Source organism: Lemur catta, chromosome 3 (genome assembly GCF_020740605.2).
Source record: "Lemur catta isolate mLemCat1 chromosome 3, mLemCat1.pri, whole genome shotgun sequence".
In the NCBI taxonomy this organism is placed as follows: Eukaryota; Metazoa; Chordata; class Mammalia; order Primates; family Lemuridae; genus Lemur; species Lemur catta.
The window spans coordinates 115,412,620-115,433,681 of record NC_059130.1 but is presented as its reverse complement, the minus strand read 5'-3'; the positions used below and the strand labels follow the sequence as shown (position 1 = coordinate 115,433,681).

General features: G+C 61.0%; 1 protein-coding gene across 2 annotated transcripts; it reads right to left on the bottom strand.

Annotated features, from left to right (window-relative positions):
• Positions 1-1,058: 1,058 nt before the first annotated feature.
• ATP13A2 (ATPase cation transporting 13A2) lies at positions 1,059-20,362 on the bottom strand. Of its 2 annotated transcripts, XM_045548600.1 has the most exons (29): positions 20,170-20,362; positions 14,337-14,431; positions 14,050-14,232; positions 13,714-13,772; positions 13,438-13,552; positions 13,095-13,174; positions 11,751-11,828; positions 11,488-11,557; positions 10,499-10,633; positions 10,349-10,415; positions 10,138-10,269; positions 8,553-8,708; positions 7,951-8,061; positions 7,822-7,868; positions 7,547-7,735; positions 6,269-6,475; positions 5,756-5,851; positions 5,515-5,674; positions 5,284-5,404; positions 4,991-5,115; positions 4,208-4,368; positions 3,969-4,085; positions 3,797-3,876; positions 3,438-3,590; positions 3,257-3,353; positions 2,207-2,430; positions 1,981-2,132; positions 1,689-1,858; positions 1,059-1,603 (listed from the first exon to the last, which is right to left on the bottom strand). In XM_045548600.1, exons 1-29 carry the CDS (start codon positions 20,177-20,179, stop codon positions 1,466-1,468), a joined length of 3,528 nt encoding a protein of 1,175 aa, XP_045404556.1. In that variant the 5' UTR covers positions 20,180-20,362; the 3' UTR covers positions 1,059-1,465. The 2 variants fall into 2 exon arrangements, with proteins under 2 accessions (XP_045404556.1, XP_045404555.1); XM_045548599.1 differs by having other exon boundaries at positions 1,296-1,784; positions 20,170-20,270.
• Positions 20,363-21,062: the final 700 nt, after the last annotated feature.

The following is a 21,062-nucleotide window of genomic DNA, read 5'->3' as shown; positions in this document are numbered from 1 at the left end:
CCCTCGCTGCCTCCTTTAGCCCTTCATTGTGCCAGGTGCATTCCTACAGGGAAAGGAAACTGCCCGGCAGAAATGCTGTCTCCTATACTTGACAAAAGGGGAAAACTGAGGCCCAAAAGCTGCCAACTCTAGTGTCCTGGCTTCCACGTCCTCTCTTCTGCTGCTGCCCATTCCCCTGGGCCTAAGGATCCAAGGAGCAGTGGCAGTTCTTTGGGTGGGTGGGGGACAGTGGATGTGGTTGCTCTTTTCCCACTATGTCCCTGGAGATGTGCTCCTTCCTCTGCGTGGCAAGCTGCATGCTGGCCAATGTGTTTCTGTTCACCTTTTTAGCCCCTGCTCCTGGCACATGCCTGCCCAAAAGAGTCCTGAATAATCAGCTAAGGGTAGAGGGACTCGAACCCAGGTCTCTGTGTCCTCCCCTTAAACAGCATCTACCACCCTGGTCTGTCACTGGCTGGTGATGCAGTGCCTAGTGCGGAGGTCAGACTGTGCCTGACACCACACCTTCCCACACCCCACATCCCTTCTTCCCAGCTTGATTCAATGTTCACGGAGCTCCTGCCATGCAGGCCTGCGGGCAGCAGCAGGGGTTCCCGGAATGAGGTTGGTGGGGCTTTGGCCGGCAGGAAACAGCCTTTCTTTCCTGTTCTCCCTGCCCAGATGAGCCAGATGACAGAGCTGCATCTCCAGAGCAGAGGGGCTTGGCCAGTGGCCCACTGGCGGGATGAGCTCAGAGGCTCCCACCCTTCCCGGGGGATGGTGCACATGGTTCTGGCTGGGAGATGCGGGCTCAGAGCCTGGATTTTATCTGAGGGAGGAACCGGACCACAGATGTGTCCCAGGATGTGGGGGTGGCAGGAGAGGGGAGAGGTGGAAGAGAAAGGAACTTCCCCCCAAGCCCACTGCTCCCCTCCCCCTGGGAGTAAGAGCCTGGAAGCTGGAGGCAAAATGATCTGGTCCCATCTCTGACTACTTGTGTGACCTCTGAGCCTCAGTTCCCTCATCTGTAAAATCGGGATCGTACCCTGCAGCTGCTGGAAGGATTACATGACAATGCGTGCGAAATGCTAAACAGGAAATTTATTACTGTTAGATGAAGAAATGGAGGCTCCAGAGGAGAGGTATCCAGTGTGATCTAAAATCAGGGGCTGACATCTGGGGACCTGGGAGGGTCCTGGGCACCAGGTCCAAGACAGGCAGGGCCAAGCCAGGAAAATACCACGACTTTATTTGCTACGACAACAGCAGCTCTGAGTGGAGTTGGTGGCTGCCGTGTCTACCGGGATGGTCTCTAGTGGGGACGACAGTCGGCACTTCCCTAGGGTGGGGGCAGTCTTGGGGCAGGAGTGTGACAATGCCGACCTCGGGGCTGCGGGGGAGGTGGTGGCGGTGGTGTCTCTGGGGAGGGGTCGGGGCGGCTCAGAGGCAGGGAGATCCAGTGTCTAGCGGGCCGGGCCGGCCTGCACTACCTCACAGCGCCGGCGGGCAGTGGCGGCCAGGGCTGCTCGGCCAGCTCCCGCTCCAGCTGCTTGAAGCGCTTCTTGGAGGCCCGCTTGGGCCACAGCCAGCGCAGGCAGGCCGGGAGGCACTGGTCCAGCACGCTCTGCAGAGGGCAGGGAGGGAGTGGCGGGGCGGCTGGGGCGCCGAGCCCCCTCCCTCCCACTGCCGCAGGCCGGGGCGGGCCCCACCTCCAGCATGAAGGCCCCCACCAAGTTGAAGGCGACCAGGCCCAGCAGGAGCAGCTTGAAGTGGGTGTCGGCGATGCTCCTCAGCGCCAGCGGCCCCTGCAGGAGGCCGGGGACCAGGATGAGGCCCACCAGGACAGAGCTCAAGAGCGCCAGGGCCACCAGGAAGGGCACTGGGGGTAGGGGAGTCTGTCAGCCAGGGAGCCGCATGCCCGGACACATGCACACACGCCCTCCACCCACAGAGCCCCCCAGCCCTCCCATCTGCCTCCCCTGGCCCCCCACGCTGCAGCACCGTTGGTGTAGAGCGGCCGGCGGAAGGGCGCCCCCTTGGACATGGCCGCAGCCAGGATGAGGTACTGGAAGCTGGACAGAGAGAAGACCACCGTGTTCTCATAGTTGGGGAGGTTGTCCGGCGCAGGCACTGTCCTGTTCAGGGGTACAAACCTGGCGGTGCAGGGACGGAGGTCAGGGAATGAGCGTGGGGTGGACGGGGCAGGGGCTGGCCAGCTCCTACTCACCACGGCTGGGCTACGGTCAGGAAGTAGCCCCCCAGCTGCACACCGGCCACCAGGGCCACCTGCAGCAGCAGGCTGCTGAGCACGGGCACGCTGAGCAGTGCCCCGGGTGGCCGCACACGCCCCAGTACCAGCGCTGGCCCCGTGCGACTCATGAGCACTGCCACCGTGGTGGTGATGACCAGGTCGATGGCCAGGAACTGCACGTCACCTAGGTTGGTGTTGATCTGCGACAGGGGAGGGAGGACACAAGGGAACTGCGACCTGGCCCTAGCCCAGCCCCAGGGAGCCCATTGTCTGACAGGGGAGGCCCCAGCCCTGCCCTTAAGGAGTCTGGTGGGGGAGGTCCCCTGCCCCAGGGGGCCTCCAACACCCCACCTGGCATGAGACAAGCCCCCAGCCTGATGCAGGAGGCACTGCCCTGTGCTCAGGAGTCCCCTATGCCCCCCGGTCTGATGGAGAAGGCGTCCATGCGACCCTAGGGGACCTAAATCTCATGGGGGAGGTTTCCCCACCTGCAGTAAAGCCCTAGCCTGACATATGGAGCCCCTGGGTTACTGGGGACACACGGTTCCTGCCCTCAGGAAGCTCCTAGCTTTAAGGTGGACACAGGGACACAGTACAAGATTTCACTGCCCCGTAGTGTCACCTGCATTCAGTGGGGGTGAGCAGGGTCGGGGGCAGAGCAAGTGGGTCTGGGGAAGTGAGTGGACCCGTGGGAAGGGGCAGGGCAGGGTCTTGGCTCCACTCCACTTCTGCCTGGGCTCTGCCTCAGTCTCCCCTGCAGATAGGGAGCTCCAGGACTTAGGGACAAGACATGAGCCCATGACAACTACTGCCATTTCTGACGGTCTACTGCATGCTGGGCTCTGTGCCTGGCACTGTCATCATCTCATCCGAGCCTTGTCACCCGAATCACACAGCGAGCAAGTGGCAGAGCCAGGCTTGGAGCCCACGTCATCTACTCGAGGACCCGCTGGGCTCCTAACCACACTGCTGTGTCCCCTCCTGGGCCCGGCGTGGCTCTGGGCGCAGAGCCGTGCAGATCCTCACCGTGTAGAGGATCAGGACCGAGATGAACTGGGTCAGGCTGTACAGGGCCATGTACTTGAAGACGCTGAATGACGTATCGAGGGAACAGCGCCCTTCCCTGGGGAGCAGGGTGTGGGCATGAGGCACCCATGCTGGCTGATGGGCCCTGCCGAGCCCCCGCCCCCGGCCCCGGCCGCCTCACCTGATGACCGCGGGCACACACTCAATGCTGGCCGTGCTCGAGGTGAACGGTGAGACCACCGAGGCCTCGGCCTGGGAGAGCGAGATGCCCACATCGGCCGCCTTCAGGGCCCCGCAGTCGTTGGCGCCGTCCCCGCACATGCCCACGCAGTACCTGACGGAGAGGCGTGGGCAGTCGTGGCCACTGGGGTCCAGCCCCTGGGCCCCTAATGCCCGCATGGTGCCTGGTGCAGGATTATTCGTGGCAGGGAGACCCAGGAGAGCCTGCCTAGGTGCTCTGGGAGGGTGATGGCGCTCTGATGCCCAAGGAAGGGGACAGGGCCGTAGGGACCTTGCCCACGTCCAGCGCTGAGCACTCACTGAAGCTTCTGCAGCTCGCACACCAGCTCTGTCTTCTGCTCAGGGGCCATGCGGGCAAACACGGTGCCCTGGACCAGGACCTGGGGGCACAGGGGCAGGAGGAGGGCTGAGCCGCCACCAGGGAGTGTGCCAAGAGGAGCGGGCAGAGCAGGGGAGGCTGGGCCAGCCCTACCTTGGGCAGCAGCTTGGGGAAGTGCTTCACAATGACACCAAAGGTGGGCCCGCTGAGGGCCAGGTGGCTGGATCGGGGATCTGGCTCCATGGTGTAGCTTGCGGCCTGGCCAGGATCCTGGGGGCCCGGGAAACTCGGCTCAGCTCCCCCGCCCTCCCGGGAGAGCTGGGGCCTGGGTCGGGTGACACAGGGCTGGGGTCACAGGGTGGGGTGCAGCCAGAACTCTGGGTCAGCCTCACCTTCACCCCGTTCACAGCTGCGGAGGAGTCCACTGGCAGGAACTCAAGGGAGGCAGGCTGACCCCGCTCAGGGTGGGTGGCGTGGACGATGACCAGACGCTCCCGGGGACCCACCATGCCACAGCCCCGGGCCACAGTGACTGCCGTCTGCAGGTTGTCCCCTGGGAAGTGAGGGGCAAGGTCAGGGTCCAGTGCTATCCATGGAGGCCACCCTCCCCCCGACCTTGACAGATGGGAGCACTGAGCTTACATGGACCCGTCTGTCCCTGCAGCTGCATGCGCTGAGGCAGGTTATAAACGTCTCTGGACCTCAGTGTCCCCCCTGCAGGTCCAGGCCTCCGGGGGTCTCAGGAGAAACCGGGGGCCTGGGCTTGAGCTCCACGCACGCTCTTCCTTGCTGTTTCTGCTGGAAAGTGCATGTGCGTGTGCATGTGTGTGTGCGTGGAAGGGTGGGAGGACCAGACCTCTCAGCTCCTGTCGCCTCACCCTGGCACCCTGGCTAGAATCTTTCTTTTCTTGCTCCTTGAGACTGTCGCAGCTGCTGGAACCCAGGCAGCCTACACCACTCCTGGGCTCTTGGGAAGCCACTCCACTCCTCTGAGCCTCAGTTTCCTCAGCTGTCCAATGAGGGTGACAATGACCACTCGGGAGGGATATTCTGAAGATCCATGAAAGGTTTGCAAAGGACCTGGCCTAAAGTAGGGGCCCAAAAAGATGCCCCAGGAAGGGCCGCTGGCCCCTTCTCTCTGCTGTCCTAATCCAGCCCCTGCAAGCCACGGGTACCTGTCACCATGATGGTGCGGATGTGGGTCCTCCGCAAAGCCTGGATAACTGGTGTCGTCTGTGGCTTTAGCAGGTTCCTCATGACCAGCAGCCCCAGGAGGCTCAGCTCCTGCTCCACACTGTCCCTAGTAGGGGAGGCAGACCCAGGTCAAAGGTCATGCAGGGGCCAAGGCCCCTTTCCCAGCCACTAGGCAGGGGCATCTTCCCTGGCCCTGCCTGCCCGAGAGCCTCCCTCTGCGTGGCCTGGGCCTGAGGCTCAGTCCTCATTGTGGGCAGGGTGGGGACAGGCCGACCTCGTCAGCTGCTGAGCTGCCTCCAGGCTGGGCGCGATGGGCAGCGGCTTGCTGGCCAGGGCCACGACGCGGTAGCCGGCAGCCGTGTAGCTCTGCAGCGTCTGGGCGAAGTCGGTGGGCACTGCCAGGGAGAGGCCGGTGTCAGGAGGGGGTGGTGTAGGGACAGAGGCTGGGCACCCACCCCATTCTGTGCCAATGCCCGACCAGCAGACCCCGGGGGTGCCCCTCCACCTGTGTCGGGGTTGCAGAGGCCTGCCACCAGCTCAGGGGAGCCCTTGACATAGGCCTCGGGCTGAGTGGCCCCCGGCCACGCCACCACCACGTCCATGCGCTGCAGGGCCGAGGAGAAGGGGAAGCGGCGGAGGACGCTGACGGGCATCGGGGCCTCCTCCTGCAGGGTTGGGGGCAGCTGAGGGGCTGGCTGGGGCGCCCACCCCTCTGACCCCACACCCCACAGGCGCCCCTAGCTCACCATTCCCTGCAGCTGGGGCTCTCGAACCGGGGGTCTCATCACTGCCAAGACCTGGGCCCCAAACGCTGAGTCTGTGGCTGGCTCCTCCTGCAGGACCTGTAGGCGGGCAGAGGAGGTTGGCACCCAGGGGCCTCGGCCCATGGGGAGACTCGGGTTAGACTCACGGAGGACTTCCTTCACAGGAGACTGGGTGGTACAGGCATTAAGAACGTGGGCTTTGGAGCTGAGTGGACTCAAAGTCAAACTCTGGCGTTGCCACTTTCAAGCTGTGGGGTGAACTTGGGTAAGTTGTTCCCAATCTCCTGCAGCCTCAGTGCCCCCGCTCAGGGCTGCTCACTAGGGCCCGGGGAGGAGCGAGTGTGAGCAGGCCCGTGCAGCAGTGCGTGGCCTGGCCATTGTTACTGACGATGGGTATAATAGAGACCACCCTGGGAGACCTAGAACCAAGACAGGGTGGGCTTTGCTAGGCCCAGCTGCCCAGGGGCAGGGGGCTGACGTGTGTGGCCTCCTCACCCAGCCAGTAGACTCCACCATCTTGAGGTCCATGGGGTCGCCCACTGGGGTGTCCTGGAGCCAGCTGAGGGTGTGGCAGGTGGCCAGTGCTCGGAGCAGGGGCCCCATGGGCAGGTAGCGGGGCTCAGGGACCAGTGGCAGGAACGCCTGCCCCTTCAGGGGCACCACCCCCATCACGTCCAAGCCGTCCTCAGTGAGGGTGCCCGTCTGTGGGGACAGTTGGGCGGGGCAGTGAGGAGTCCTGGGAGGAGCTGGGCATCCATACCCCAGGCCAGGTGGGCCCCATGGGCCCCCACGAACCCGAGCGGGAGCCGAAGACGCCCTTCCTTGCCTCTCGACCTTTGCATGTGTGCTTCCCTCTCCCGGGGTCACCCCTAATCCCCACTGTTTTTCTGCCTGGTGCCATTTCCTCCAGGAAGTTTTCTTCCTGAACTCCCCAGGTTGGGGCAGGTGGTCCTTGCTTTGGGCCCCGACCTGTGGCCTCTGCACGTGCCCACTGTGCGTGCCCTGTGGAACCTGGAGGAGGACCTGGCCCACAGCCAGCACTCGGTGCATCTGCTGCACGAGAGAACGAACGCCTGCGTTTCCCACCCTGCACCCCAACACCCGCCACACATGCGGCTCCTGCGCTAGCCTGACGGCTGTGGGAATCGGACCACGCCCCGCTGCCTCCCCGCCAGTTTAGAAACTCTCTGTGGCCCCAGCCCCCTTGGAATACTGTCCCGCCTCCAGCCTCTGCCCAGGCTGTGGCCCACCACTCACCGTGCCCCAGGTATGCCTCGGTCTGCTCCCCAGAGAAGCCACCTTCCTCCCCTGTCCACCCTTGCTGAGGTCACCAAGGGACCCACTCGGGGGCTTCCTGACTGCCCTCTAAGAAACGCTCCCCACTCCCCACCCATCATGCTACCGCATCCTTCCTAAAACCCACTGCCCCTCGACTCTCGTGCATTCCCTGTTCACTTTCTGCAGGGGACACACATGTCACTGTCCGTGAGGATGCTTCTGTTGGTCACCGCTGGACCCCAGGGCTGAGAACAGCATGGGGTGCACAGTAGGACCTCAGTGGTTCTTGAACACATGAATCAGTTTCATCAGCTAGACCACGAGCCTGGGGAGAGGGAGGCTGGGCAGGGGCGCGGGGCTCTCTGGGTGCTTCCGCCCTGGCAGGACCTGGTGTCCAGCGGACCCTCGGTCAGCGCTGCTGAGTGCACAATGTGGGTGTGGGTGGGGGCCTGGCCGAGGAGCCTGAGGGCGCCAACCCCGCCCTGCGGCCCCCACCTTGTCGAAACACACCAGCCGCAGCTTGCCGCCCAAGTTGATGCGCAGCGGGTGGATGCAGAAGATGCCCTGTGTCCGCAGCCGGCCCTGGGCGTAGAGCGTACACACGGTCATGGCGGCTGGCAGGGCAGGCGGCACCACCACGGTCACCAGGTCCAGAGCCCGGATCACAATCTCTTTCAGAGGCACCTGGCGGGACGCACCATGAATGTCGAGTGCTAGGCTGGGCCTGCCGGGACCCCGATGACAGCCCCTGCCCAGCCCCTGAGGCTCACCCGGTTGCGGTGGAGGATGAAGATGCTGTAGACAGTGCCGAGGAGAGCTGGGGAGACAGTGAGGGACTGAGTGGGATTTGGGCCCTGGGCTGGGGGCCACCGGCACAGTAGGGTGCTCGGACCACTTACCCAGGACAGAGAGCGCAGCCACAAACTTCATGCTGTGCTTATAGAACTTGAAGTTGATGGGCCGGGGATGCAAGATGGAGCTCACCAGGGCCCCCTTAGCCGTGCAGAAGCCTGGGGGGAAGCTGGGGTTAGGGCAGGTCTCCCCAGCACTAGCCCACCCCACCTGCACCTCTGGGGTTGTAGGACACGATACCCAGGGGGTTAGCTGTCACCTAGTTTGGGGTCACAAATGATGGCCCACAGGTCTTGCCCAGGCCTCATACAGCTTTTAAGAACAGAATTAGTTGACAACATTTAAAAATAGGGTGGTTTCACTCAAAATCCAGACACAGGCTGGATGCTTCCCTGCTTGCCACATCCCTGCCCCCGCCAGCGTCTGAACCCCTGCTGGTTCCTACAGACATCGCAATGCTCGGCCCCAGTCTGGCCCAACTTCTCCTGTTAAGTTGGGAACACTGAGGCCCCAGCTGGTGGGGGGACTTGCCTGAGGCCCCACAGTGGGGCTGTGGAGGGTGGGTCTGGGCTCCGGGTCCCACCCTGCCCTGCATCACCTCTCCCGTAGGTGCCGAGCCCAGCTTCCCTCTCAGCCTCCTGACGCATACCTGTCCGGGTCACCACCGCCAGGACGTGGGGTCCCATGTAGGCCCGGGCCTGCATGATGAGCGTCCCGCAGAAGAGTGTGTGCCGCCGGTGCGTCTCTGGGCAGTAGGGCCCTGGCCCCCTCGGCAGGGCCGTCTTCAACACCGGGACGCTCTCCCCTGGGGAGGACATGGCGTGAGGCCCACGAGAGGCCCTCCATGCCGCTCCCTCCCGCCAACAAAACCAGGGGTTATGTGTAGAATTGTTCCATTAGCCTGAGGTCTCACTCTCATTTAATTCCGTAACCTGGCGTGACCGAGAAATCACAGCTCCACTTTGCAGAGAGGGATACTGAGGCTGAGAGGGCCGAAGGCAAAGGCACAGCAAGATGCCCTGGGAGGGGAGTGGCAGCCAGTTACCAGGAGCCGTCTCCGGGCCGTCGGATGGAGCATGCGTGGGCGTGTGTGTAGTGGGCAGGGCTGGGGGGAAGCCTTTCTCCTTCTGTTGGAATTATTTGATAACAAGCACATATTGCTTTTATAATTCAAACCAATACAGATATTTACAGGGGGGTGAGGGGTAGAGCCTCCAGAAAGCCCTGGGCAGGCTGCCTGGCGGAGTAGCAATCCCTTACTGAATGCTGGGAGAATGAGACTATTGAGCACCTACTGTGTGCCGATTCCTGGGAGGGACTCAGGGACAATCCAGGCACACTCTCTGCCCTCCAAGAGGTGGGCAGATGTGGCAAGTGTGAACAAAGTTTATGGAGGGCCAGGCTCAGGGCATGCGCCCATGAATCATACCCATCATCATCATCATCATCATCATCCAAACAGAATCAGCCAGAAACCTTCCCTGGAAGAAACTACTATCTTATAGTTTCTAGTAAACTCTATCCAGTATCTACCACCAAGATCTAACACATCCCAGCGAAAGAAATATTTGCACATGGCAAGAGGCGGGACAAGGCTGCTCCCCGTGGCATTACCTGCAGTGGCTGGACAAACACAATCTAAATGCTCACTGCTAGTGGACCAGGTGGGTCGGTTACGATACACCACGATGTGGCCTCTTACACAGCCGGGAGGCAGAGCCACATGCGTGTGGAACACGGCCCAGGACAGAAAGCCAAGTACGGAACATATGTAGAGCACGCTCCCACGTACAGAGCATGTGCGGCGTATCTGCACCCGTGCACACACGTTATATACATGCAGACAAAGGCCTGGAAGGACTCCTCGAGCCCTTCACGGTGGCTGCCTTGGGGGGGTGGATGGGGATTGTGGGGGAATGAACAGGGACTCCCAGTTTGTGCTGCATGTTCTACGTGCTCTGCCATCCTCGTGACCCGAAGGTAGATGGTCACGTAGAAACAGTTCACGTGCCCTGGGTGCTCAGCCTGCACCACTCGCGCTCCTAAGCGCTTTGCACAACCCTACCCAGGAGTGACAGCCTCATTTTACAGAAGAGGAAACTGAGGCACAGTGAGGTTAAGCAACACAGCCCAAGGGTATGGGGTTAGCCAGTGCGGAGGCTGGAATGTTACTTGAAAGAAAAAGGAAAAGAAAAGTAAAACTCAAACTTCTGCGCGGAGGGCCGGGGGCTGACCTGTCAGGGAGCTCTCGTTGACCACGCACTCGCCAGCCACCAGGGTGGCGTCGCAGGGCATCAGCCCGCCCTCCCGGGGCAGCACCAGGCAGTCGCCGGGCACCAGCTCGCTGGAGTCGACCCACTGCGCCTCTGAGGGCAGGGAGAGTCAGCAGGCTGCGCCCGCCGCCACCTCCCACCTCCCGCTTCCCTCCTGGGCCCCGCTCCTCACCTCCCCCGGGCCGGCACACGCGCACCCGCACGGACAGCTTGACCATGTCCCTCAGAGTCTGGCTTTGCTGTGGGCAGGGGACAAGAGGGCAGTGGGGAGGGGGCCCCTCGGGGACCTCCCTGCCCACCCTGCCCGTCTCACACCACTCACCTTTCTGGTCTTGTAGAGCGACAGGCAGATGGAGACGGCGGAGATGAGGAAGATGCAGAGGGCGTACCAGTAGTAGCGGTCGGCCAGCCACAGCGCGATGCTGAACGCCTGGAACCCGTAGTAGGGGTTCAGCGCCTGGGGAGGGAGGGCGGCAGCACCTGTGTCCCCTGGGCACCCAGACACGGAGCAGAGGCCCAGTGGCTGCCAAAGGACTGAGGCCAGGCCTTTGTCCTGGCCGATCCTGTCCCCTCAACCAGACACCCCTGGAGCCCCCAGCCTCTCAGCTCTAAAGAGGACCAGCCAGGACCCCACTAAGCACTTTATCTAAGTGTCACACAATGGCGATGACAATTCCACAAGGTGGTGCCACCATCTCCTCCATTCTACAGACAAGGACACTGAGGCACGGAAGGATTCAGTCACTGGCCTAAAGGGACATAGTTCCTAAGTGGCAGACTGGGGTTTGTACCAGGCCACACTCCAAGACTCTTCCGTGGTGTCTGTCCCCAGCTGAGAGGGCTGTGATGGTAACAGGTTAGTCTAGATGTGTCCGGGTCACTGGCTTCCCTTTGTCCCTGTGTGACCTTGGCCACGTCACACCCCCTTTGTGAAGCTTGGGTTCCTCATGTGTGGACAGAGTGTCATCCTGGCCCCTCCTCACGGGGCTGTGGGGAGAATGACAGTGGAAAATGCAAGGGAAGACCCCAGGGCGTGGCTCCTGGCACCTGGCGGCTCAGCTATGTGGATTTGCTCCTGGCTCTAACCCCCACAGGGTGCACCCCAATCCCTGGCCCAGGCCTTGAGCGAAACCTCCAATTCCAGCCTGGCTGGCTGAGCCGACCAGGGAAGCGTCTGGGATGACGCCACTATGGAGAAGGGGACAGCTGTCTGGTCTGCTATTGCACAGTGGCCCAGAGGAGGCAAGCCACGGGCCAAGCTGACACAGCGAGCCAGGCCAGAGCCGGGCCGAGACCTGGGGACAGCCCTACCTCGTCCACCAGCAGCTGCGGGTAGGACTTGACCGGTATGCTGATCACGTTGGGGCCGTAGACGGCCTTCCTGTAACAGGGGTGAGGCCGAGCCGTCAGAGGGAGGGGCTGTCGCTGCACCCTCCCGGGGTGATAGAGCTCCCCATTTTGCAGCTGAGGAAACTGAGGCCCAGAGAAGGCAGGTGATTGGAAGGTAGCCACAAGGGGGACAGGGAAGATTGGGGTCCCACTCTCAGGGCACCCCGGCCCAGGGCAGCACCCACCTCACAGTTTGCTCCTGGAGGCTGAGGCCGGAGTGGGCGCGGTGGACGTCGTCACAGGTGCGGCCGTGGTCCAGCAGGCTGGCGGGGGTGGGGACACTTGTGTGGGCCACAGGGCCTGAGCTCTGCATCCCCTGCCCCGTGCAGGCTGGGACCCAAGGTCGCCAGGCCCCTCCTGACCCACTCTGCCACACCACACTCCGTCCCTCACGAACTCCGGGCTCAGCTTTCTCCTTTGTTCCTCTGACTGGGCCCCAAACATCTCCCCGAGGAAGGAGAACGACGGGAGGTGATACTAACATTAACACTGGCAAGCGCAAATGTTAGTCAGTGACAAGAGCATTATTTACACTGACGATACCTTGGGCAAGTCACTTGCCCTCTTTATGCCTCAGTTTTCTCATCTGCAAAAGGGGGCAGTGACCTCAGGGCTACGGGTGCATTGAACGAGGTGAGCCACGCAGAGTGCTCTGGACAGTGCCTGGCACTTGCTAAGTGACCAACATGCCAGTGACTCTCGCTACTGTCTTTACTATGTGGCAGAGGCTATTGGTGCCATCCCCATCGCCCCTTGGCCTCACCTCTGCATGACATGGCAGCTTCCTGCAGACACCTGTCTTTACTTGAGGACTTCTCCTGGCTGCATGAGCCGCTCGACCCAAGGGCCCAGAAAGCCAGAAGTGCAGAAGAGTTCATGTCCCAGGGAGCAGCCCACAACCCGTAGGAGTGGGCGGGTAAGCGTCCCCAGCTCCCTCGCACCGTGGGTGAGGTCACCCCAGGCGTGTGCTCTCTACTGGCCTCAAGAGATCCCCAGAGGGACTGAGCTCCAGGTGTCCATGGTGGCACGCGGCACAATGCCACACTCTTCTGGCTTCCTTCCCTCCCTCGTCCCACTTCCCCGGTGCTGCAAACCACTCCCTGTACTGGAATCCTCGTCCTGGGGTCTGCTTCTGCGGGACTCAGACTAGGGTGTCTCACATTTACTAGGCATTTAGTAGGTGGCAGAGCAGGGACTGAACCCCAAGCAGATTGTCCGAGTCCAAGCCCACGGTCTGATTCACAGCAGCGTCACCACCCTGGACAGAGGCTGTGCCAAGCTTTACAAAAGTTATTACATATTTCACCTTCAAAGTAACCCTGGGAGGCGGGGGTTATCGCCAACCCCTTTCTAAACACAGACCTCAGGCCTGGACAGGCTCAGTGACCTGCCCGGTTGCAGGGGACAAAAGTGGCAGAGCCAAGAGGGGAGCTCAGGCGAAGCCAGGCCACTTCATGCCACCACCCACCCGTGCCCAAACCAGCCCCACTCTGGGGAGTGATGTCGCCTGCGCTGGCGCGGGCTCCTACCTGACTTGGTGGAAGGCTTGCTGGGTCTCGATCCAGATGTAGCGCTGGCCCTGGAGGAGGTAATACCGCAGCACCCGCTTCTGGGTGAGGGAGAGAAGAGGCTGGGTGGGAGGCTGCCCCAGGGCAGTGTGCGGGCACTGGGGGCGGGGGCAGGGGGCAGGGACCGCGTCACAGAAAGGGAGGAGGGAAGAGGCTGGCAGGCGGTCGGCAGCACCCTGGATGTTCGGGATAGCAGAACCCAAAGGTGCTTGGACAGCAGGAGTCCAACCTTCCCGCCGCACAGGGCCTGGGACTAAGGCCCAGAGAGGGCAAGGACCTGTCCAGAACCCAGCCGTCCACTCACTGCCTCCTCCTGCCTGTGGAGCTGGGTGGTGTCCTTCCAGGTACCCTCCGGTACTGCTCCCAGAGCCACCTGGCTCCGGCCATCCTCTGCCTGGGCCTGCTGGGGCAGCTCCAGGCTGGGGAGGGGAGTGGGGGTTACTCTGGAGCTCTGGGAGGTGCCCAAGCCCCTCTCTGTCCCCACAGAGCCACCCTCTTTCCCTGGGACAGGAGGCACCAGCGGCAGCCTTTGTGTGTGGGGGGGGCAGGGGCTTCTGGGAGGGCGAAGGGGCCGCCTCACCTGCCCTCGCCCACGGCCTCAGTCTGCACCTGGACGGTGAAGAGCTGCCACGAACTATCCTGGAACACAGAGGAGTGGGCTCAGTCCTGGAAGAGACCCTGCCCCTCCCAGGCCCTGTCCCACGGCCAGGTGGCCCCTGCTGGAGAAGGCAGAAATCAGGGCTATTAGGTGAGCCCCCCACTTCTGCCCACTGCTAGGACAGGAAACCTGTGGTCCAGAGAGGAGAATCACCTGCCTAACGTCCCGTGGAAGTCAGTGGCTGGGTTGGGGTGAGACCCCCAGCATCCTCCACCCACAGCCGCCCTTCCTGGGCCCCTGGCCTGGCCCGGCTCTTACCTCTTTGTCTCTTATTTCGATGACGAGTGTTTCGGCGCGGGCCAGGTTGCAAGGCCGCAGGCGCAGCCGCACCCCCCATGCCGGCTTCCATCGGAAAAGCAGCAAAGGGATCCCAGCCATCATCCAGACCACGACGTGATAGCCGATGACCCTCCATGGACTGCCACAGTAGCCGCTGAGCCTCTGGGAACGCAGGCGAGAGAGGGCCCGGGGGAGGGAGTCAGGGCGTCTGGGTGGGCCTGGGTGTCGCCCCACCTGGGGCCTCCCCACCCCCACTGTCCACATACCACGGATGAAACTGAGGAGCTGAGGGGATCTATTGATGTCCCTATCGTTAGGGTCCCGTAGCCGGCCGGCGTGCTGTCCACGAGAGGGCTGCTGTCTGTGGACAGAAGGGAGGACGGTCACTTGGGGGAAGGCTCCTCCTCTTGCTTCTTTAAATGCAAAACGCATCTGGCCTGCTGTCCAGCTGTTCTGTTGGTCCTGCCCCATGGCGCCTGGCTTCCTTGTGCTGTCTCTGACCGGGTGTGGCTGGTGCTCGCAATCCAGCTCAGCTTCCTTGGAGCTCTGTCCCACTTTTCCATTCCCTGCCCAGCCCTGACCCAAGGGCAAGGGTCAGGCTGCTTGTCCTCATCCAGTCCCTGTGCCCAGCACAGGCCTGGCAGTGAGGACACGCTGAGATGTTGAGCCCAAACTGACAAAATATCGGGCCCGCGAGGGGGCTGTCTTTACAGGCGGGTAACCTGAGGCTCTGGGAATGGTACCAGGTGGCTCTATTGCAGACACTCTATTTTCTCCTCCCCCCCTGCTGTAGAGCCGTGATCTCAGCAGGGCAGGCAGACAGTGGGTGCTCTGGGCTCCCAGAGGGGGTGGGGCTCACTGCTCCCACCCCTGGACAGCCTGTCAGGGTCTGTCTGCGGTTCTGGACCACGTGGAGCACCTGTTAGACCTGTAGATGCCAGGGCCCCTCCCTAGACCTGCACCATCAATTCCTCAGGCGGGGCTGGTGGTGCTGGGAAAGTTGGGCAGGTGTGGGGGCAGGCTGCTGATTTTCTGGGCTCCCTCCTTCACCCCCAAACTGAGCCCTTCTAAAAGTGTCCGCCCAATGAGCCCAGAGTGTCCCAGGAAGCTGCTGCTGTCACCGCATCCCCAGCCTCTCAGCGGCTCCATCCCCAAGCACAGGGCTCACCATGTGCACAGCCCTGCTCCTAGCCCTTTTATTTAATGATAACCTTGCCAGGTAACCTCGGTTATTAGCCCCTTTTAGAGAAGGGAATGAGGCTCAGAGAGGTTAAGTAACTTGCCCAACATCACACACCAAGTATACAGCAGCTCCAAGATGCAAGCTGACTCCAGCCTGGTTTTTTGTTTGTTTGTTTTTAAAATTAAACAAGGAGTTTATTTGTCTTGGGCAAAGAGCAGTCTGGGTATTGGTAACAGGGCTGGTGTAATAGCTCTGATGCCACCAGGGCCCAGGCCCCTCCGTTCTTTCTGCTCGATTCTCCTTGACAGGGACTGCTGCCCCAGGCCTTGTGCAGGAACAAGGAGGAAGCGAGGGAGCCGCATGGCACATTTTACTTTACTTCTCACTGCCAGAACAGGGCCACACGGCCACCTCCAGCTGCACCAAGTGACAGGGATGGCTGGTTTTTAGCTCCCGATCCTGTACAGCAGAAGCAGCACGCTGGAACGGAATGGGTTTCGAGTCAGCCAACATACAGTATCGACCCTCAGCAACTCACACCCATCTTCCCACGTGCTGAGTTTTCTGGGGCAAAATAAATATCATCATTCTTCTCGGGCTGATACTGAGCCAACTGAGCGACACCAGGCTAAGGCAAAAGGAGATTAAGGCATATTTCCCTTATTCCAAATAAAGTGGAGCCTGCAGTATACGGTTACATTTGCTTGAGATTAACTGGCCCAAAACAGAAGCTCAGAATTAGAGACTGAACGCACCCAATACTGGTTCAGGCTGGGTGTTAATCACTCTTGAACCACCTGGGAACACCAGGAGGCCACGTGTCCCCATCAGACTAGGCAGAGTCTGCCCTGTCCTACCCTAGCCCCCCAGCCCCCTCACAGAATGACAGCAATAACATACTATGGTGATAACGACAGTAAGAGCAGCTGACCCCACTCGGCATGTCCGGGTCACGGAGCTACTCTAAGCCTCTGCCAGATTAACTCCTTCAACCCTCCCTGCAACACCAGGAAGTGGACTCTCACTTTTCTGTTTTACAGATGAGGTGACTAAGCTCAGAGGCACAAAGACCCCTCAATACATGGCCAGGAAGTCAGAGCCCAGACCCTGTGCTCTTTGGGCACGCAGGGGCACTTTCTGAGAACAGGGCACCTGTCCTGCACCTCCCGAGGCCTCTCTGAACCAGATGACTCAAAAATCAGATTAACCCAAGCCCTACCTACAGCCAGTCCCTCTCCCGCCTGCCCTGTTGACTCAGAAAACAAATGGTGGCATCGCCAGCTCCAGGAAGAGGCTGGTCTCTGGGGACATACACACACACACACACACACACACACACACACACAGACACACACAGTTGAGTGATACAATCTTAATTTCCACCCTGTGTCTCTCCTCCTTGGAGGGGTGCTCTCCCTCTCAATGGTCCTAATTAAAACGCACACGCACACAACACGCAGAAGCCTCAACCACTGAGGTCCTGGCCAGGCCCAGCTGGAGGGGTGGAGTCTCCGGCTAGGGAAGGGAGACCCCAGCCTGGGTCCCTGGGGTGCCGGAGGTGGATGACTGGCTGGTTTCCCTTTTGCTCTCTGGTCCCCCAGTGACAGCCTTGTCAGGGGCAAGAATGTCGTTTCCTTCCCTTTCTGATGATGGCCCGGAGACAAGAGGCAGTTGAGGGCCTCTCTGCTTGCCGGTGCAGCTGGGGCTCGGGGGAGACTCACCCTGGCTCCTGGCCTGCGGTGGGGCAGAGGATTGGGCACTCAGGATGGCTGGCAGTCTGGCAATACTGGGTTCTCAGGTCCTTGGCCACCAAAAGCCCTGTCTTGCCCTTATTCAGAAGGCTGGCAGTCCCAGTTGCCACTGGAGTCTCAACTGTGGCTTTTTTTTTTTTAATTTAAAAAAATCTGGGGAGCCGAGTGTGGTAGGTCATGCCTTGTAATCCTAGCACTTTAGGAGGCCAAGGTGGAAGGATCCCTCGAGGTCAGGAGTTTGAGGTTGCAGTGAGCTATGATGATACCACTGTACTCTAGCCTGGGCGACAGAGCAAGGCTCTGTTTCAAAAATATATATATTTTTTAGAGACGAGATCCTACCCTGTCACCCGGCACCATCATAGCTCACTGCAGCCTCAAACTCCTGGCCTCAAGGGATCCTCCCACTTCAGCCTCCCGAGGAGCTGGGACTACAGGCACATGACACCACGCCAGGTTCCAACTGTGTTTTTTGCCAGGGCCCTTCACCTGCCCTGGAGACTGGCTCCCTGTCTGAAGCGAGGCAGGGTGGGAGTTCCTCACCCTTTAGGGCCGTTCTTGGGACGTGTCTGTGCTGGAAGGGGCTTACTACGGGCCTTTACATGCATTCGTTTATGCCTCACCACATCCTGATGAAGTGGGTACTACTTTTATCCCTATTTCACAGATTAGGGAACTGAGGCCCAGAGAGGTGAATTAAGTTGCTCGAATGTGATACATCACCATTGTCATCTTCGCCATGAACGTGCTCCTGGTTCTCTTCCAAGCAAGCTGTGTTTTACAAGGCAAGTGCCCTCACCTCTCTGGGCTTCCATTTCTCACCTCTAGGACGACAATCCCGAAGCAGCTGGCACACAGGGGCAGGGTGAGCGCAGCAGCCCTGGCGTTTGAAGTTCCCGAGGCGTCAGCCTGTGCAGGTGGGCGAGGAGGCGCGGCTCCTGCTCTGACCCATTTCTCAGGCTCCTCTCCCTTCCCACACCCTGTCTGAAACCCGCAGCTGTGCCAGCTCATCCCCTAAACCCCTCCGGCCAGCAGTTCCAGCAGATTGGACGATGGGGAAAGCAGCCTGCACCCTGCTGGGCTGAGCCTGGGCGATTATTTAGCTTGTGCAGATGTGATCTCATCCCACAGCAGCCTGCAGGAAGGGCTCTCCTACTGTTTCACACTTGACAACACTGAACCCCAAGGCAGTCTGCCCTTGGATTTGTCTCAGAGCTGGAAAAGGGCCCGTTTCACTCCGATGTCCTCTCTGCCCACGACACCCACTGACACCCTCTCCCATCAGGCACACTTGCATGGGTGTCATCGAGGGTCCTGCTCACAGTGCCTGCCACACACATGCCTGGGGGTCGGGAACACTGATCGATCGATTGAATGAATGAATGCACATCTCGCGGCCGTAACAGAGCGTGGAGGCAGTGGTGTGAGGAGTGAGGTACGGAGGCTCGAGCCTCTTCCCAAAGGGCCATGGCCAGAGACCCCAGGATGTACACAGCTTTCCCTCTGGGAAGTTCTTCCCTGTGTCTGTCGTGAGGACACTCTCCCAGTCAACTTTGGCAAGAAGGAGGGGAAAGGAGCTTGAGGGAGGAAGTCACTTCCGTGGAAACCTCTAGAATCCCCCCAAGGACAGAGCCCAGCGCACCCTCTCCTGCAGGACACCTGTCAAAACACTCTGATGCGCCTGTTTCTATCTCCATTCACATCTCAGTGCCCCCAGGACGGTTGCAGGAAGGTGTCTGAGCTCTCACCAGCTCAGCCCAGCCGGAGCAAGCGCACACACAGGCAGGGTGGGATAAGAGAGCTTTCACCGCGGTCCTCACTGCTCTTCTGAACAACAGCAACTGATCTCGAGTGCTTACCGTGCAGGCCGGGAAGCCCTTCCGTGCACTGACCCCTGAATCTTCACACAGAACCCACTGTACGAAGTACTATTATTATCTCCATTTTATAGGTGGAGAAACTGAGGAACAAAGCCACAAAACTCCCAGCCCAGGGTCACAGAGCTTGAAAGGGGAGAAGCTAGAAATGAGTGGGTCTGAATGAACACATTCCTCACAGCCACTCTAATGAAAACTACAGATCCCCACTTAAAATGAGGCACAGAAAGGTCGATAAATATGCACAAAGTAACACAGCTATGAGTGGCCAAGGACGGACTTGAACCTAGTCTGAGTTCACAGCCCTGGGGCAACGCCACCAGCACTACAGAGCAGAGGGGCTAGAGTCAAAGCCATTTAGGAACCTCTTGTTTCCTGCGGAAGCCTTGGCTTCCTACTGGTGACCTGGCAGCAGCCCAGCCTCCTCCTTCACTGTGGTTCCCCTGTGGCCAGGGGCCCCTGTCCTCTGCCAGGCTGGGGCTGGTGGGGGTGTGTGTGTGTGTCTTCCCAATCTTTGGATCTGGGGCCTGGGGCCATCTTTCCTTATTCTTTCCCCTCCTTCACCTGGGGTGCATTCCAGGCTGCCAGGCTGGGGGCTGAGTGACTGACATACAGTTGAGACCCTTCTGGACAGGGGAGGTCTCCTGGCCCCGTCAGCGGCAGATGGGATTTCAATTAGATTCTGGAAGCGGCGGGCGTGGGGCTCCTGGCCTGGGCTGGGTAACACGGAGGGTGTGGTCCTTGCATCAGGAGGCAGCCTTCCTCTGGGCGCCGGAGGCAGGGGGTCAGGAGTGCCGTTTGTGCGCCAGCATACTCTCGCCAGTGGCTCTGGCTTCCGCAACCTCATTCATTCATTCATTCATTCGGCTGAGAGCAGTAACTGCCCAGAGGCCCCGGATGCAGCCACCTCCACACCTCCTCCCCGAGCTGGACATCTGTCACTCAGGGTGGGATCCAATCCAGCGGGAGACGGGCGGTCTCCCTGCCCCCGCCACGGCCCCGGTCGCCCCGCCGCCCCCGCTGCCCCTCTTGCACCAGCGCCGGCGGCTTCCTCTCCGCGGCGGCAGGGTGCAGGGAGGCGGGGAGGGGGCCAGCTGTGTGCGGCGCCATCCCCTGGCCCTGGCCTCTGGGAAGGGCCAGGGGCGAGTCCCCGTAAAGGAGTGGGGACCGGACCAGGATCCCCGCCCAGGGCCCGCTCCCCCGCTGGCGACCCCAAGGTTGGGGGGGATACCCCTTCCCCTGCCAGGTGCGACGACGGGCGTAGGGCCGACTCGGGCTACGCACTCACCTGCGCTCATGCCGGCTGCTCGCGCTCATCGCCGGCCCCGGCGCTGCGGCCTGTGGCCTGGGCCCGGGCGTGCGCAAGGCCCCGCGGGGGCGCGGTCGGGAGGCCCGGGGCGGGGGCGGGGGCGCGGGGCAGGTGGCGGCACCTGGACAACCGGCGACGGCGGCGGCCGCGCAGCTCCGACGGTGCCGCAGTCGGTGTCTACGCGCCGCCAAGCCCCGCCCAGCCCACTGCGGTCCACGTCCGCCGCCCGCGCGCGGGCTGCTGGGACTTGTAGTCCGCCGGCCGCTCCGCACATGCCCGGAGGCGGGGCGCACGGAGACTGGATGGCCCCCAAACGGACAGACACACACAGCGACAGACACGCACACAGGCAGGACAGGCAGGACAGTCCCCACGCAGACACACAGACACACACAGACAGGACAACCCCCAGACAGACACACATACAGACACAGACAGGAGAGCTCCCAGACAGACAGAGACACACACCACATGGAGTCACCCCAGCTGTGTATCCCAGTGGTTAAGGACTGTGTGTACTGGTTCGAGCCAGCCCCAGGCTGTGTGACTGTGAGCATGTCACATAACCTCTCTGGCCCTCATTTCCTCACCTGTAGGATAGCAATGCTGGCTTCCTAGATTTGTTGTGAACACATGAGAAAATACATGTCAAGCACTTGGGATGGCGGTACCTGACACTGCTTTATAAAAATCAAAGAAAGAAGATACACCCACCCAGAGACTCGCAGGGTCAGATGTGGCCCACAGAGATGCACAGGGACACAGGGAGACTGTGACACACAGGAGGCCCAGAAAATGCCAGAGAAACAGCAGAGGCATAACCCAACCCTAGGAGCCTCCCAGCATGACCTGCAGACACGCCTGCACGGGGG

Coding starts and splice junctions, on each gene's coding strand:
- ATP13A2 (XM_045548599.1), bottom strand. Junction 8,709..10,137: donor CAACGAGAGCTCCCTGACAG/GTCAGCCCCCGG, acceptor TGTCCTCCCCAG/GGGAGAGCGTCCCGGTGTTG. Junction 3,354..3,437: donor TGTGTGCCCGCGGTCATCAG/GTGAGGCGGCCG, acceptor CCTGCTCCCCAG/GGAAGGGCGCTGTTCCCTCG.